Below are 17,788 nucleotides of genomic sequence, written 5' to 3'. Positions count from 1 at the left end.
TTAAAGGATTTCATGGGGTTGAACTGAACAGGCCCTTTATGCGTGTTAATAAATGAATTAGCTGTCATTAATAAGTAGGGCGTATATATATGCTGCACAATAACTTGACAAAATGTGCAGCATTAACGGAGCCTTGCTGGCAGGTCTGCTTACTCTACAGCCTGTTTCTGGGGCAGTTGTAAAGGCATGTTATTAATGTATTTATCATTAATTCAAATGGCCCTACTCTTCTCTTACTCTACAATTCTATCCTAAGTCGAAACTTAGGGGATGATAAGTCTGGCAGTTGGGATACTCTGTCACACATGTGGCAGAAAACGAATATCCCTTCCGCCGTATTACAGTAGACAGTGCTTATAATATAAATGATGCACTGTAGTACAGAGAAGAGAATATTTTACTTGTCACGTTTGTCACAGAGTATCCCATCCACCAAACACAAAATCCTCCCTTAGTCCCACATTACACCCTGGTCTCCACCACAAATTATTTTCAACAAATACCTTCACATGGCAGTGAGGAAAGTTAGTCTTCTGGAAGGTAAGTTATGGGGACTGGGCTAGCATTCCATAGCTAAACCTGTACGGTTTAGCTATGGAATGGTTGGGTGACACTGATCATGCTTTTGCTCAGTCACATTGGCTGATGGAAGAAAAAATGGAACTGTAAATCCTAATGGAAGCCATGAAATATGAGTCATTTGGGCAGAAAAATGAGTCCAGGATGGAATTTATATTTCTGGGTAGGCTGGGACAAAAGAATGATGAATTGAAGTAGTAGGTGACTGAGTGGGCACTGGGAAACACACCTTGTTTTAGATTTGTATGCATTGGGGAATTTGTGCTCCGCAGTATACTGACAGAGATGGACATTTCACAGCCTATAATGCAGTGCTGGATTAACTGTGCTGCAGCAGTTTTAGGTGGTGAAATGCCATAGGCAGGGAGGTGAAGGGTGGGACAGCTTAACAAATACAGTTTTGGCAATAAGAAAGCAAGGTGACTTACCACTTGTCCTTGCCACCACTGAGACTTCTCCCCCTCCTTCATTCTGGGCCTCCTCCATCCCTGGCTGACACTGGCGGCAGCATTGGTGGACTGCACGCCTAGACAAAAACATAATGCACCCGTTTTATATATCATTAAGTGATATTTACCAAGTCATGCAGAACTACCTTGCGTGGCCCTGCGTGGCTTGGTAAATCTGGGGTAATGTACCAAGGCAGCGCAAGTTGCTGCCTTGTGTTACTCTGCGCCGGAAGGCATTTCCTGGGTGGAGAGTGGGTGTTTCCACACATCAACCCATGAATTGTGGCGCTTTCACAGATATTCCATCACTGGTAAAACTGGGAATGCATCAAAATGCTAGGCCTTCCCAGTAGAGGTGAATACAAGGAGGAAAAAAATGTTTACTTTTCCTCGTGTTTTCCTCTTTCTAAGTGTGCTGTATTCTGTTGCAGCACACTTAGAAAGAGGAAAAAGCCTTGCTGGATTGTATTTGTGCAGGAAGGTGCCACTTCTTGCACAGAAACAATCCCAGGTGTCACGTGGTACCCTTATACCATGGCGCAAGGGTGTCTGTGTTGGCATTATGCAGCACTCAGTGCGCCAGCTCAGGAAGACAGCAGGAATGCGACATATATTCGTAAAGAAATGTCACAATCCTGCCCTCTCCCTTTGACACAGCATAGTGCATTAAGTTGTCATGCATGACATTTTGATAAATCTGGCCCCTGATGCACACCGCAAAGTGTGTAGATAACCCCTTGGGTATTACACGCCTACCCCTTTTGAAACAGAGACAGTGGACCCAAGCCCGCTCTTATGCAAAGAGTGCATTTATTTATGTGAGTGGTACACAGTAATATTAAAAACAACTCTTGACTGAACATGGTACCAAGCTCATAATTAATTTGTGTCTGCTATTCCAAGTGCACTCAAAACTATTTACACAATGTGGGACAAAAGAGAGGAAAAAAGGAAAGAAGAGAAGAAGAGAAAATAAGAGGAAAAGAGGAAGCCAACAAGGAAATAAAATGTATATAGTCGAAGATCATATGCTGTGGGCATACTTCTCTTTCTTGGCTTTCTCCCCCTGATCTTCGAATATATTCATATAAATAGTTTTGAATGCACTTGGAATAGCAGACACAAATTGACGTTTCAGAGGGTAACAATGGCAAAGACTGTGATGTATGTGAGACAAGGGAACATATGATTAGTGATGAATTAGCCCATCCAGGTCAATATGTACTTCATGTACCAATTGTTGAGACACTGGTATTTACCGCCATGATATTATGCCAATAGGGCGGTAGCATGATTTCAGATGTGGTGTGGATATATATCCAGTAGTCCGCAAGCCCATATAGGGCGTTATCGTCTAATGTACTAGGTTCTGTTTCCCAATATATATTAGGTACTTAACGTAGATATATCATGCCTATATGGGGTTATGGGGTTTTTGAACGTACTTTTGTAACATATGTTCACGAAGTTTGCCACGCCCATACAGGGCATCATTACTACATGAACTATGTTTTTTGTCTCCTACATGATGTAATGATTTATTTATTTGTTAATCATGAATTCCCATTTGCGGACGGATTAAGATGTTTATAACACATACTTATGATGTATATATATTGATATTAACCATGTTTTGCCTGCCTAAGATGGCGCCGATTAAATCCTTGTAAAGCTGACATTTTTTGATTGTCAAGAACCGATAAAATCATGACCATTTCCGGCGTGCCTGATACTGACGAAGGCGACTGCCAAAACGCGTCTTGTTTTGCTGCACGAGTTCAAATAAAAGTGGATGAACTCACCCACCGCTAGTGCATCTCCTTGTTAGGCATTGGGAATACGAAGCATGCATTTTAAAACACGGTTGCACCCCGTGTTAAGGTGCACCCGTCCAAGAGTGCACAGATTTGGGTGCAGATACGGGAGCTTGGATATATATATTACCTACAGGCAGTAGGTAGTTAAAGTTAGGACCTAGTCACCATAGGAAAATCGCAACATTCTATTCCCAATAACTGGCGCCGGTTGACGAATCTTCGTGAAATTTTCAAAACTCGTGGAGCGCTCCGGTCCGCTCTTATCTTGAAAGTTTCGGAGTGATTCATCAAGCGGGGCCAAGAAAGAGGGGGGTCCCAAAACGTGTTTCCTCCAGGCAATTTTCCATAGGAAACTTTAGACCGTGCTACAGCTCGAACTGCTGAACGGAATTACACAACATTTGGCAAAAAGGTTGCCCTTGGTTCAGAAAGTGACCTTTTTGTTTAATGGTGTAAATCCGTTCAGTAGTTGCTGAGAAAATCAAAAGTAAAAAAATATTGATATCTATGGCCGCGCAGGATCCGCGGACCCTCCCGATCACTAGCTTCATGCTAATTGGCTGTCAACACTCCAAACTAGGAAGTGTTGGCAGCCAAGAAAACAGTAAAAAAAAAGCCGGAAAAAAAAGAAAAGGGAGCAGGATAGAACCACCCTGACCCCCTAGGCCAGCTCAGGGGGTACGAAAAGGACCCCCAAAATCTTTGTTTTAAAGATCACGGGATCCGCGCGAAAATAAAAAAAACGAAGCGCGGGCTCCCGCGCTTTGTAATTAATTAGCCCCCGGGTGGACAAAGTCCGGGGGGAAATGTTTCTATTCCTGGGGCTTTTCAATAGTATTTGCGGGGGGCTCATGCCCCCCCCAGCTCTGGGGCCCGCCATCCCCCGGGGCTTCTATAATAAATGAGTGGGGCGGCTCAAAGGCCCCCCCAAAGCCCCGGGGACCGCCACCCCCGGGGCTTTTATAAAATATTAGCGGGGGCACATGGCCCCCCCGCAGCCCCGGGGACCGCCAACCTTGGGGCTTGTTTTTTTTTTTAATAATAACAACCTGTGTGTCGGGGGCTCGAACCTCCCCACACGCCCTGGTGAACGCCACCTCCCGGGGCTTTGCAAATGTTGGGAGGGAGGCGGTGCGGCCCCCCTCCTGGAGCCTGTGATGGCCCTGGGGACCGCCACCCCCCAGGGCCGGCTCCTGCAGTGTCCCGGGGTGCCTACCCCCGGGACACCGCTGTTTGCTATGGCAGGGCAGGAGCCGCGAAAACTACTTTGGTTTTTGGAAGATTCCTGCTCTATCTTCCAAAAACCAAAGCTGATTGTTTTTCCACACGGGGAGCTGCACCTTAGCAGCTTCCGATGTGGAAAAGCAATGCCGGCTCCCGCAGGAGGCGGGGAGCCGGCAGGACTGTGGGGGGATTGGGGACCCCCCAACTGAGAGGGCCAGCCCAGGGGGATGGGGTGATTATGTCCAGAGCACACAATATATATAAGTAGACTGGTTTGTCTGAAAATACAAATTGGTTTCCACGTCACGGGTGTTCCATTTTCGCCACTATTATTGTTTTTTGATAACATTTTGAACCTTTTTACCTATTTAATTTTTCTTCTAGCCCTGAAGAGTCACAGCCATATGTTGTGATGAAACACGTGTCGGCTTGATTTATATTTACAGTGATTCCCAAGTGGGGAACACTGTGGTTGAATAAAAACCCTTTAAGACTACACGCTGTGTCCGGTCTATCCCTACTATCGTTATTTTCAGACAAACCAGTCTACTTATATATATTGTGTGCTCTGGACATAATCACATAAGCTTAAAGAGAAGAAGGTCCTTCGTCTTTCTTCCTTCGCTGAGGTTAAGGTTTTCCTCTGACCAAGAAGCACCTACTAAAACAATCCATTAGAACATTACCCTACCGTAACAAGTTGTGCGCCATTTTTTCTGAAACACTTAAAAAACCTTTTCGCTGATCGCTAACCAGGGGGATGGGGTCCCCGGGGCTATTAGTGGCCCGGGAGGGGGGCCACGCTGCCCCCCTCCGCCATTAAAATAATTAATTAAAAAGGAATAATAATAATTAAAAAGGAAAGGCCGGCCCCTGGGTATGAGGTCCCCGGGGCCATAAATGGCCTGAGGAGGGGGGCCTCGTAGCCCCCCTCCAATATTTAAACTAAATAAACAAAACTGGCCAGCCCCGGGGATGGGGTCCAGGGGCGATTATGGCCATGTGGCCCCCTTCCAATTTAAGAAAAATAAAATAAAAAATTAGGGGTCACGCCCTGGGGGATGGGTTCCCCAGGGCCAATAAAATAGGAAAATAAAGGGGCCACACAGCCCCACTTCTTAAAAAAAAAAAAAAAAAAAAGACCGAATCGAGCCGGAGGCCCTGACCCTCTCGGCAGCACTCTGCAAACACGCCCCCTGGCGAGTTTGCAGATGGGGAACTAATTCCCTTTGAATGCTGGGGGTCCCCGGGGGCCAACTAGCCCACCAGGAACCTCCAGTATGCACCAGGGAGCTGCGTTGCAGAGGTGTTCAGAGGCCATGTCCCTTTTTACACCTCTCTGCAACGCAGCTCTGTGACGCTTAATGGAGGTACCTAGTGGGCCCTTAGGATTCAAGGGGACTTAATGCCCCAACTTAACACGCGCCTCGGGGCGCGTTTGCACAGTGATAAAGGGAGGGGGCGGGCCTGAGGTGACATGTGTGCAAACACGCCCTGTGGCGCGTTTTAAGTTGGGGAATTAATTCCTCTTCAATCCTGAGGTCCCCTGGGGTCCAACTAGCCCACCAGGTACCTCCAATAAGCGCCACAGAGCTGCGTTACAGAGTGTTGTAAAAAGGGGCATGGCCTATGAACACCTCTCTGCAACGCAGCTCCCTGGTGCATACTGGAGGTACCTGGGGGGCTAGTTGGCCCCCACGGATTCTCAGGATTGAAGAGGAATTAATTCCCCAACTTAAAACGTGCCACAGGGCGTGTTTGCACACGTCACCTCTGGCCCCGTCCCCTTCCTCACCACTGTGCAAGCGTGCCCCCTGGCGAGTTGTAAGTTGGGGAATTATTCCTCTTCAATCCTGAGGGTCCCTGGGGGCCAACTAGCCCCCAGGGACCCTAACCCTAACTCCAGTATTCACCATGGAGCTGCTTTGCAGAGAGGTGTTCATAGGCCACGCCCCTTTTAACAACACTCTGCAACGCAGCTCTGTGGCGCTTATTTGAGGTACCTGGTGGGCTAGTTGGACCCTAGGGACCCTCGGGATTCAAGGGGATCCTGTGATGTCAATCTGCATGTAATTTGAGTGTAGGTCCCCAAAGGTGGCATAATGCATGCTGCAGTCCTTGGGGGCCTCTTTAGTACCCATGACTTGGGTACCAAGTATAGCACTTACATGGGACTTGCAGGGGGCTAAAGTCCTTGCCAATTGATTAACAATTGAACAAGTGTTTTGTTTTAGGGAAAGAGAAGTAGCACTGGGATCTGGTTAGCAGGAACCCAGTGCACATCAGTCGAAAAACATCAGTACTAGCAGAGGCGCGACTAGAGCCAAATTTCGGGGGGGAGGGGGTGTAAGAAAAAATTTCGGGGGGGAGGCTGAATCTTTAAGCAATAGGCAGAGTGGAGCTGCAGGGGCTCTTAGAAGAGGTGAAACCACAGCAAGGCCTCATTAACATGCAAATGGTCTTTTAAAGACCTGTGAAGTGCTCGGGTGCAGCTGTGTGTGTGTCCAGGAAGCTGGGTCATCCCAGGCTGCCACACACGACGGGGGGGGGGGCGAGGCTGAAGCCCTTCGAGTCTAATGGGTGTTGCGCGCCTGAGTACTAGTGGCAAAAAGTGGGGGTGACCATGACAAAAAGGGACACTTTCCTACAAATACTCAATGCATGGGAATACAACAAAGGGTTTTCTTCTAAGATGGGGAAGGAAATGTTTACTCTTTATTCAAGAAAGGGGAAGATACCATGTTGGAGAGGAGTTGCTTTTCTCTAAGAAGGGGAGGATGTCATATTTTGATGAACTTAAGTCATTTGGATTAGTAGCTGGACACTACTGCCTATGTAGGGTAGGGTAAAGGTAAGAAGTAGGAGGAACAAAGGACTTTTCGGGACAGCGTAGAGCAGCGATGGCACATGAGTAGGTAAGCGCAGACAGAAATACAAAACCAGTGTAAGAGAGTGGACACATGCAATAAAGAGTAGCATAGAAACTTACCTATGAATATGATGTCTGGTCCTCTGTCTAAATGGTGGACATAATGCCTTTGTGCAAGGAAATTATTTTATAGTAGGGAATTGCCTAGTTTGCTAGTAAAATGCTTGTATATGAGTGGATGAACATCTAGATCATGGAAATCGACTGAGGTGCCGTCACACTGCTAAGGGAAGCTCTTGAGATTCTGTGTGTTGAAATTGCCACCACAGTCACTCTGACAAACAAATAATGTTGACATTTTCGACTTAAAAAAAATGAATATATTACAGGAAATTGAGGAGTGTGGGCCTGACATGTTGGTTTGGTCTATTCCCTGGGCAAATAAAGGAGAACCAAAGATGACTTTGGCCATGTAACACATATTGTTGACAAATATCTTTAACTATTAATATGTGCTAATCAGTATTCAAAAAGTGAAAAAGCAGAATATCTAATTATAATCTGTGAAAAACACAGCCTATACTAAGGGGTCCTACTATGGTTTAACCTTTGATCTGCCTACAGGGGAAAAAACATATTTACAGCCATCAAAGCTAGCTAAGTGTTATTTACGTAACCTTGGAATCTTGGCTGTTCCCGATAGTTTGAGAAGAAATAATCAACATTTGTCCATGTTGTGTGCAGTGGGTGAAGAGTACCAGCTACAAATAGAATCTAACTTGTTTCTGTGCTAAGTGTCCCATCTCATTTCCTGCTAGACAATATGGGGTTACACAACGTGACTATGTTCTGCTTTCATGCCATGACTCTGTCTCAAACACAGAGTCTGCTTTAGACAAGTTTTAGTTCGGTAAAATTGAGTGACTTGTATATAAGAGCTTGCCTTGATGCATACTGCGTTGGGTGTGGGAGGGGGGGGGGGCTGCTGAAGTAAGGGTGTGTGTGTTACAGCTCCAGACAGGGTGTGTGCAAAATAAGCGGCTCAGGCTGGCCTTGGCCTGCTGAACTTGACAATCTGGTGTTAACGATCGGGACTTCGTTCAAACGGACACCAGCCTTGTTGTGAATGAAGCCGGGAGACTGCCCAGGCCGGCTTTGTCCTCTACACAGGAGTCTGCAGACGAGACGGGATCAGGGCTCCGACTGGAAGCAGGTTCATAGTCAGCCTTCACCAGAGGCATCCCCATTATCATTGTCTGTAAATAATAAAGTCGAACACCGATTTATACCGTTTACTAAACCACGTAAACGTTAATGTAGTTACACGCTTTGGAGTACCAGCTAAAAATGAAGTATCCTGCTTGAATTTCGGACACAAAAAGTTTAAAACAGTTTCAACAGGTATCAACCTCTAGGCCTTATTAAGTAAGATAACTGTCAACAGTCCAAGGATGAAGGTTAGCGCTAAATCCACAAAACGTCATCACGGTAAATCACTTTTGTCAGAGCCAACCTGGGAAACGCGAGGGGTGTGCTGTTTGAGTTATCTTACCACTGCACAGTGTTTTGAGGCCCTCATAAATACGGGTATGACATAATTCCGAATAAACGCAGTCCTCTTCATTATATAAAACTAACTGTATTGTGTTTGCAACGCTAAACTGATTGTTTTACACGTCTGACAACTGTACCTATTTTACAAAAAAGCGCTTTGGTCTCTTAACAGCGGCAGCTATGTCTATGGCAATTCGGTATTAGGGTACACAAGTATTTTGGTCGACACGCATTAAGGGAATCACCCAACATGGCACACGCCGAAAGCATCTGTATAGATATAGAACATCTTCATATACAGAAGAGCGCTTTGAAGGATGGCTGTTTAGTTTTTTGTCGGGATACGTCAAAACGTGACGACTTAGCCCTAGCTGTAAATTTGAGTTTACCAGTACAATAGTTTTCCATCGAATGAGCTTACGGTATTTATTTAATTATAAAGTTTTATATAGCGCGATCATAAATACATCTATGTGTATCGGACTATGTGTCGAGGTGCAAAAAACCCGAGGGTAATTCTGCTGATTAAATAAAAATGCAACCCAAACTAATACTGACACTAATTCAGTTTGTAAAACCCTCCTACCTCACACGCCAGAACCATACACCAACAGATCAAAGAATGCCATGGAGCCGCGCTAAACGACAACCCGGAACACCTAAAGCTTGACAAGGCAACGACACACTGTGCAATGAAAAACTGACAGTAACAAAACACCAATCATTTCATATCAATAACTTGTCCAAAACACAACTGCAAGTATCTATTTCTCCTCTTCATCAATTAACCGGATGCCCAAAATGGCATATTTGCCATCTTTCCCACACTGGGTGACTTTAAGCGTCTCCGTTCGTCACAATGTAAACAACGGGTGCTCACAGAAACTAAATAGTTTTTGGCACAAAATAAAAACACATACATTGTGCTGCTTATCCTCGCCCCCCTCACTCCCGGAAGCATGTTCCCAATCGAATTACTCACACATTTCACACTTAGCTGCCTCTCCCAATTTACAGCTAGGTGAATGAGGGAGGGGGACGTGGGGACACGGTCAGATTGTGAGTCTGTGAAGCAAGTGTGATCCGGGAAGCCCGTCTATCTCCCACCTAGTTCTTTAAATAATGCCTCCTCCCTTGACGCGAAATAGGCGCCACGGCGTTCCACCTGGGGCGGGTGGGTGGGTCCACGCCTGTCTGTATGTAACGGTCCGATAAAGAGACACCCGCTGCCATAGTGTGTAATATTAAGCACGAGACAAGTCGAGAAGAGCTGTGCAGTGCGCTATCCTCTTTGGGTACTGCTTATCAACGTACATTCTGCGTTTGATATTCTGTGGCCTCCAGATGTGGGTAGGCGCGCCGCTGAGGCAATCCGTCCAGGATCACACACCACCTGCGTGCAAGTGTCTCTACAGCATCTACACTGTGTCGTACTCGGTCAATTTTAAGAGAGTGGCCTGCTCTCTGTACTTGCATCAAACTCTTGCCCTGTGCGTAAAAAACCGTTTACAAAGCTTAAGGTTGTGCGGGAGCTACAGTGTTTCTTTCTGCACATACATAGCACGCCCTACTCAGGAGGGGCATATGCGCCCTTATGCCCCCAGGATGAACCATATTGGCGTAGCATATATCATATATGACATTCCTTCACAAACGGGCTGCGATCCCTCGGATGTAAATCTTCAGGTGGGCAGGAAGATGGCCTGAAGATATTAGCAATATGCTCTGTAAGACACGTAGGTTGTGTGGTTATGTGGAGTTTCCCCAAGGCCACTAACGCAGCATTTCAACTCAGGTTTTGCAGGTATCAAAACAGATTAAACCTTCAGACACTTTTAGAGTCGGGTCAGGCTGTAACCCAGCTGGCCCAGTAAAGTGCCCGAGTAAGATACAAATCCATTGTAGCAAGATAAGCAGCGCACCAGAGAAAAATAGATTCAGTGGACATATTAAAAAGCAATGGCAATCATTTTGGCTTTGCCAAAGTTTGTTTTATCATGGTCCCTGTAAAACGTAACTGCTGTGAAAGCTGACCAACCTTCATCTTTTAAAAAAACGTTGGCTACAAGCAAGAACTACTTTGTGTGTGGATGTCTAATACCGTTACTCGCAGCTAAATTGGTCAATGGGTGGAGGGCTGCCTTATATCCCTATGCTGTAGTGGGTGAGTGGTAGAAAAATTTAAATTACACAATAAAAAAAACAAAGGGTGAGGAGCGCTGGCTGAATGCCCCCTTTACCAACGTATGTCTAATATATGTATTAATAAAAGGCTAAATACAGACATAAAAACACGCTCATTCTCCGAATAGTTACGATTTGCTTGGAGTGGATAGCAAGTTCTCCATGGATCCTAGCGCACGGCCACTGACCGTTGACTGGAGAGTAAAATACAACGATTATATGGACGAAGATGGGCCTTGGGACTGTACCTCAATGCGTATGCACATAAGCCCCCGTTCTGAAATAAATAATGAATGACTCCTTAATTATCAATAAGTCAGACTCGTCGAAGAAAGTTTTCTGAAACCGATACTCAGAGAACAGAGCAAAAACCAGCTCTCAACATAAAAAGCCTTAAAAGAACCATTGAATTAAATCACGCTATGCTTATGATGACAAATATATATATTATATATATAGCATTTATCTTAGAGCCTACTGCAAATACAAAACATTTGAGGTGCGACAGTTAAAAGTTACAGTAATAACATTTGCTTTCTTGGCCAATGATTGCGAAAGGCAAATGCTAAACAGAACAAGTGGCCCTTGGTGGTGAGACAGTAGCCACGGCTCCCTACATTAGTCGTCAGCTCCCAGACAGGGCTCATAACGCTGTCTCCTTACTAATAGCAACCCCGTTTACAATGAAAGTGCCCCCACAACACTGTAAACAAGGGAAGAGACAAGTCCCCATTAGCCAAAGCAAAACATTTTCACTGTCGTGTTGTCGTCAAATCAGCCGCGGCGGGAGTACAAAGCAGGCCGCCTGGCCCCGGAGACAGCCAGTCTGCCGGGGGCGCCCCTCCATCGCCCAAAGAGAAGGCAATTTGTCACTTTTCCACTAATAACACGAGCCGACAGTGGGACGCACTGGGGGGTGGGCGTGGGGGCAGGAGGGAGGCCGCAGTCTGCCGCGCAGTCGCCACAGGAGCCCGGCCGGGCCCAAGTGCCCTGATCGGCGGCCGATAAGCGCGCGCCTGCAGGGGGCGCGCGCGGCCTTATAAACAGGCGGCGGCGGGCGGGTTGCTCATTGCAGCGTCGCGCGCCTTGTTGCCAAGCACCCGGAGTACGTCCCCCGCAGCCACCAGCAGGAACATGGCCCCCGCCTGCCGCGCGCCACTGGTGCTCTGCGGCTGTTTGCTGCTGCCACTGTTCGCGTTCGCTGCGGCCTTCGACATCCAGCTCTCCACCAAGTGCATTCCCGTGCCGCCCGCCATGGGCCTGTGCCAGGACGTCGGCTACTCGGAGATGCGACTGCCCAACCTGCTGGGGCAGACCTCGGTGGCCGAGGTGGTGCCCAGTAGCGCCCAGTGGCTGCCCCTGCTGCACACCGGATGCCACCCGCACGCGCGCACCTTCCTCTGCTCGCTCTTCGCACCCGTCTGCCTGGACACGTAAGTGCGCCACACCTGTCCTGCCCTTCTGTGTGCCCATTTTAAAGAGCCCAGCACCCTTAACCTTTAGGACTTAAGCGATCTGAGAGAAAAGAGGATGAAGTGATCTGGTCGAAGATCCTATGATTAAATTCAGATTCAACTTGAATCTGCACACAGTGTGCATTCGATAGGCATCTGCCCAAGATAGACTTACTGTATACAATAGAAACATTTCACGGGGCAAAAACGAAGCAAGTTAAAGGGACATTATATCGTATATTTTTCATGAAGATGGAATGTAGATTTAGGGCATTCTTACGTTTGGGGCATTTATGTTACCTTTTCAATCGTGGCATAAGTAGACCAAACGAAAGTTGGGCTGTCGTCGCCGATCATTAGGCCAATCCTGGAACATAAAAAGTTAAATGGCTTTGGGGGTGCAACTCGAACTGGCGTAGGCCAGAGTGTGCAGATTTGCAATATTCTGATGTTTAGTTTTTGATTCTCGAATGAGGTACATGCGCACATGTATGCTTATATAGTATGTTCACGTGTGATATATACATGTAAACACACACAGGTTTTTGTGCAAATACTTCAAATGATTATGAAAATTGCACGAATACACTTTTATACTAGTGCATTTGTGAATCAAATTGGTTTGGACAGTCTTCACAAGTAGCTGCAGAGTACTAGTACATTTCATTCACGTATCAAAAGTGAATGTTGAGACTTCTGAGGGAATACCATTTTTCTCCTGACTTGACAGCAGCGCAAATCGTACACAGCGAAGCAGCCACCATTGCTTGCGCCTTGGCAGATCGATTTTGTAAATCAGTTTATAGTTAAAATGTTTGTCGCATTGTAGTTCACCAATATCCAAAGGACGAAATATTGAATCAAAAATTATAGATTTTATTTGGTCGCACGAGCGAGGTGGTAAACAAATGAATAAACATAGTACATTTCACAAGTTAACATTTGACGGTGAAATGCATTCATGCATCTATTTGTGTAGATTACAGTACAAACTGACTCCAATATAGTCTCCCTGTTGTGAGCACACGAGAGCAGAGCAAACAGTTATTTGGCTGTGATTATGCAACGTGGTCAGGTGGGGAATTTGAGAACAACTTAGACTTTGTGGGTGGCTGTTGCTTGTTTGATTGTGTCATTCAGAAGTTTTCATCTCTCCCTGCAGGTTTATCCAGCCCTGCCGCAGCATGTGCGTGGCCGTACGGGCCAGCTGTGCCCCCGTGCTGGCCTGCCACGGCCAGAGCTGGCCAGAGAGTCTGGACTGTGACCGCTTCCCGGCCGGTGAGGGCATGTGTCTGGCATCTATCAGCAAGGAGGACCAGTACATCTACAGAGGTAGGTGACTCCAGACAGCGCCAATACCTCTAGCTGCAAGCACCCCAAGCTGTGCCCGTATGCGTACCCCGAGAGAGACCCTCGCCCATCTCTGTAATTGCTGGTATTTTCCAAGTCAGCGCATCACCTATCCCCATGCCTCCTCAGGTACTCCAGAGTAACTGCCTCACTCACCCTATGCCTGCTACGCTCCCATCTAAAGGGAGTGCACCCTCAATATCGAGTAGAAAACATTGTGACAACTTAATTTCGTAGATAAAAGAGTAAAGGTCAAGTGTGTACGGATGTTCTACACCTAACTCCACATATATGTACCTTGGAGGTATATATAACTTCGATGTACGTAAATGTGGAGTTAAAATAGAAAATCCATACTTCCCTTTATGAACGTCCCTTTTAATTTGTTCAGGGTGTTAAGATATCATGCCATTTAATCATCAAAAGCGACTTCTATAACCATGTGCCTGCTGCTATACCCCTATCCACTAGCCTGCGCGTGGCGGCCCCAAGAGAGGGCCCCCGTCCCTCGCGGGGTCGCAGACACTGCACTCATACCTGTGCCAGGCCTCGGAAATAACCAGTGCCGCTCGTCTTTTTCCTTGCAGAGTTTCCAAAGCCCACCTGCCAGGGATGCCCGGTGCTCGAAGACGTGGTTTCGCAGAAACTAGTGCTGGAGTCCTTCTGTGACAATAACTTCGGTGAGTTTGTTTCCGACCCTTCTAGGCACCAGCCAGGTGGGGAGACTGACTGCAGGTGTGCGAAGCGTACCTTGTTCGTTCTGCTGCCCCTTTTCTCAGCTACACTAAGGGAATTGTCTGGCACAGCTGTTCTCCTAGAAGGGTAATCTGGCAAGCATTTCGTCTGCTCCGAGAAGCCGAGGGGGGGGGGGGATGCACATGGGGGTATTTCCAACAATCAGATCAGATCTTTCAAAGTACAATTTGAACAATCTGACCACCAAAGTACAATTTGAACAATCTGACCACCCCTCACTGTTGTTAGCACCGGTAATTAGGTCTTCCTAGGATAATCGCGCACCTTCCAAATATAATAACAATATGAAACTTCTTATGGCAAATTAATCTCGAGTACAGTTTCACCAATAATAGGTTTACTTTTCTAAACATGCACAAAGGCCTAGTTTTGCTGCATATTTTAAGTATATGTTTTCCCTTCTAAATGTAACTGCACATACATTAAATGACGGATGCAAAGCTAACTCGTAGTGCCCCCATGTCTTGCCGACACCCTCAGACAGTACTGCTTCAAAGTACTTTTATTTCCGGGGCGTGTCGTCGCGCTTTTTCGAAGCAACCAACCCTGTGTCTTCAAGCACAGACGGGCCTAGGCCATTTAGTGTTCTGCCACAACGGGAGGTATTTTGCTTGCATATCCACAGTTTTGAAGATATCTGATGTGTGACATAGGCAAATAAAATAATCTGCCCAGGATCACACAATGTTGTAAAATTAGAAAAACATGAATTATGGTTTACATTCGGGAAGTTCTCCACTAGGCAAGAAATCATGCACAACTGCAAGCTCTGCCCAGGCACATGCCTCGAACGTATTTTGCATCTGTGTAATACAGTTGTCTCGCAATGTCACTAGTTAATGGTCACTCAGTGGTGCAGTATGTGTAAAGTTACCAGCTGGCTTAACAGCTTCCTTGTTTAAGCCCAGTCTTTCATTCTAGAACCTATTGTGTGGCTGGTTGCTCGGGATGGTTCCACTGAGGTAGCTAATATATCCAGAATTAAAAGGGTTGAGAATTAAAATCGCAAGGGAAGTCACCCCCGAGGATATGGATTCCTTTGGTAACCCTAATTATGGGGCATCAAGGTGTAGTGGTATTTCGTTATCAAGCAAGTTTTATCTTTGCGACAGCACGTAAATGCAAGTCAAGAACAATATGGCTGAACATCTACCCTTCTTTTCAGCTGTGAAGGTCAAGCTGGCAAAGCGGAAGGCGGTCTCCGGAGAGCAGGAGTACGAGTTGGAGGGCCAGGTGGAGTTCATCAGCCAGGGCCTGCTGCTACCCTACGACACCCGCAACCTGGTGCAGCAATGGCTGCTCATCAATGAGAGCTGCGCCCTCAAGATGACCCGCAGCAACCGGTCCATGGTCTACGTCATTGTGGGTGACGTTCAACATGGCAACGTGCTCATCAACAGAGTCTTCCATTGGCAACGGAGAGATTCCCAGCTGGCACTGGCCGCCAGGAAATGGAGGCACCACAAGTGCTAAATTCTGTAATGCATAAATAAGACAACTGTTGTACTGGGTCGCTCATATAAAGGACTAAGATGTTGCCGTATGGCCGATAATTTACAGTGAGCCATGGAAAGGTCTACATTGCATCGCTGCACATGCATCAATTGAAAGTAATCCTGCATCATTCCTAATCTTTCGGTACCAAGAAATCTCTCGTTTTCAGCGAATTATAGAACATATTTATGCACGGATGGATACAAGATTTACAAGACCGTGTCCTGGTATCCCTGACTGAACACAGCTACCTTGTGGCCAAATCATAGTATTTTTATGGGTGTATTTGTATGATTTGCACAATGTATGTAACATTTTAACTGAAAAACACGAAGGCACTGTTTATACTTATATAAATATAATATGTAAAAAGGATTTATCATCATAAGTGGGCCGGAACATTTTCTAATATGTGTACTGTGTACATACATACGTGCTCTGTCCTAACATTTAAAGCGCTTCCATAACTATATTATATGTGTATATGATGTATATATAGATATATATATTACTATAAATCTCTTAATGGAAGAAATGCTTTAAGTGTATTTTGTAGCCCTTGGATGATGCCTGGGTGTTGATTGGCTTAAGACATAGATGAACGCGAGAAACTGAATGATCACGCTGATGTGTAAGCGAAGGGGGATGTGGGGTAGTGGCTTTTGCTTATGTGACTAAAAGTCATGGGTTTTAATGCCAGTATTGGCTCTTGGCCGAATTGTCCGATTCTGGGCAATTCACTCTATCTATCTTCCTGAGACTTGGCGTTTTTGTTAAATGTAAATATATACCTTAGGATGCTTGGCCACTGGCTAAAAATCCCGGTGATAAGCACTATGTGATATGAGCATTTCTTCTCCCTCAGTAAGACACACATAGAACAAGCAATACATGGGCCTCAATGGTGTAGCTCTAGCCCCCGACACAACACCCGTAAATACAGAAGATTTACAATGGACCCTCTCTTGATAGGCACAGGGACTCCTACAGGCATAGCAGGGGTGGCAGCAAAGTACAGCCAACTCACCTACACCAGACAAAAAGGAGCATCAGCAATGTAAACTCCACCTACGTGCACTAGTACATCAGAGGGAGCATGGAGGGATCCGAGGGATCCAAGGGACAAGAGCAGAGCCAACCCTTCTCACAGGCACTCTACTGGTACAATATTGGCAATAATGAAAAGCTTCGCCTTGCAAAGTACCCCCGCATCAAGGCTCGGGCAAAATAAAAAGGATGTATACGGTGATTGCTGACTGCAGGGTGGGGAGAGGAGGGCGAGGAGACGGAAGCCCACCTATTGCTGTGGGTGGAGCGAAGTAGAAAGCTATGCTGATAATGCAAGAGAAGAGCGAAAAAGGTGTGGGAACAACGGGGTCACACAGTAGAGCAAGGGCCGGTGCAGTAGGTTTACAATTCACGCCCCTCTTGTATTTTCCAGCCATCCCCGGCTAGGTAGTAAAATACAGCGCTATAACTGGAATCCCCAGGATCCCCGCTCCCCTACACCTGCTGTACCAGAGATGGCGACGCCCGGCCTCCTATGGAACTTGAGGATTCTGATGAACCGGACTCTGCAGCGCGCCATTGCGTCTAGGGCCATGGGCGGAGGCACGAGCCTACTGTCCATTTACGCGAGGTCAGAGGGGAGCCGCAGCAGCGGAAGTGATGGCGCCAGAGGCAGGAAGCTTCCAGGTACAGCGGGGAGTGACTGTCGTTCCACAGTGCCCATACTTCTTCAAAAAATGCACACACCTTTCGACAATCTTTCACAGAGAAGTACGGCACTGGGGCCACCGCGTGATTGTTACTGGCAACAAGTTCATGTTCAACCAGAAACATCATCTGCTGGCATTAAGGTGACCAGATTTTGAAAAGCAAAAACGGTGACAGGCCAAACAGAAGTAGCACTGAACAGTGTGCTTCCGATTTTAAAACACTTCGCGCTGGCCATCATTCTACTTCTGTGCAGGGCTGCTAAAGTATGCCGTACCAAGTAGGGGCCGCATCTAGGGGTTTAAGATTTTTTACTGAAGACCTCAAAGGGTCTATACAGTT

General features: G+C 46.5%; 1 protein-coding gene and 1 long non-coding RNA gene across 2 annotated transcripts in view; one reads left to right on the top strand and one right to left on the bottom strand.

The window, feature by feature from the left end:
- Positions 1-17,788, bottom strand: part of LOC144822033 (uncharacterized) — a 362,713-nt gene that overhangs the window by 206,175 nt on the left and 138,750 nt on the right. The gene's annotated exons all lie outside the window — the stretch shown is intronic.
- Positions 11,811-16,230, top strand: LOC144772432 (secreted frizzled-related protein 2-like). Its single transcript, XM_078656742.1, has 4 exons — positions 11,811-12,109; positions 13,293-13,462; positions 14,068-14,160; positions 15,402-16,230. Exons 1-4 carry the CDS (start codon positions 11,811-11,813, stop codon positions 15,707-15,709), a joined length of 870 nt encoding a protein of 289 aa, XP_078512868.1. The 3' UTR covers positions 15,710-16,230.

The sequence above is a fragment of the Lissotriton helveticus genome, chromosome 1_1 (genome assembly GCF_964261635.1).
Source record: "Lissotriton helveticus chromosome 1_1, aLisHel1.1, whole genome shotgun sequence".
NCBI classification, from domain to species: domain Eukaryota; kingdom Metazoa; phylum Chordata; class Amphibia; order Caudata; family Salamandridae; genus Lissotriton; species Lissotriton helveticus.
The sequence above is the reverse complement of the archived record's forward strand: the minus strand, read 5'-3'. Positions and strand labels throughout refer to the sequence as shown.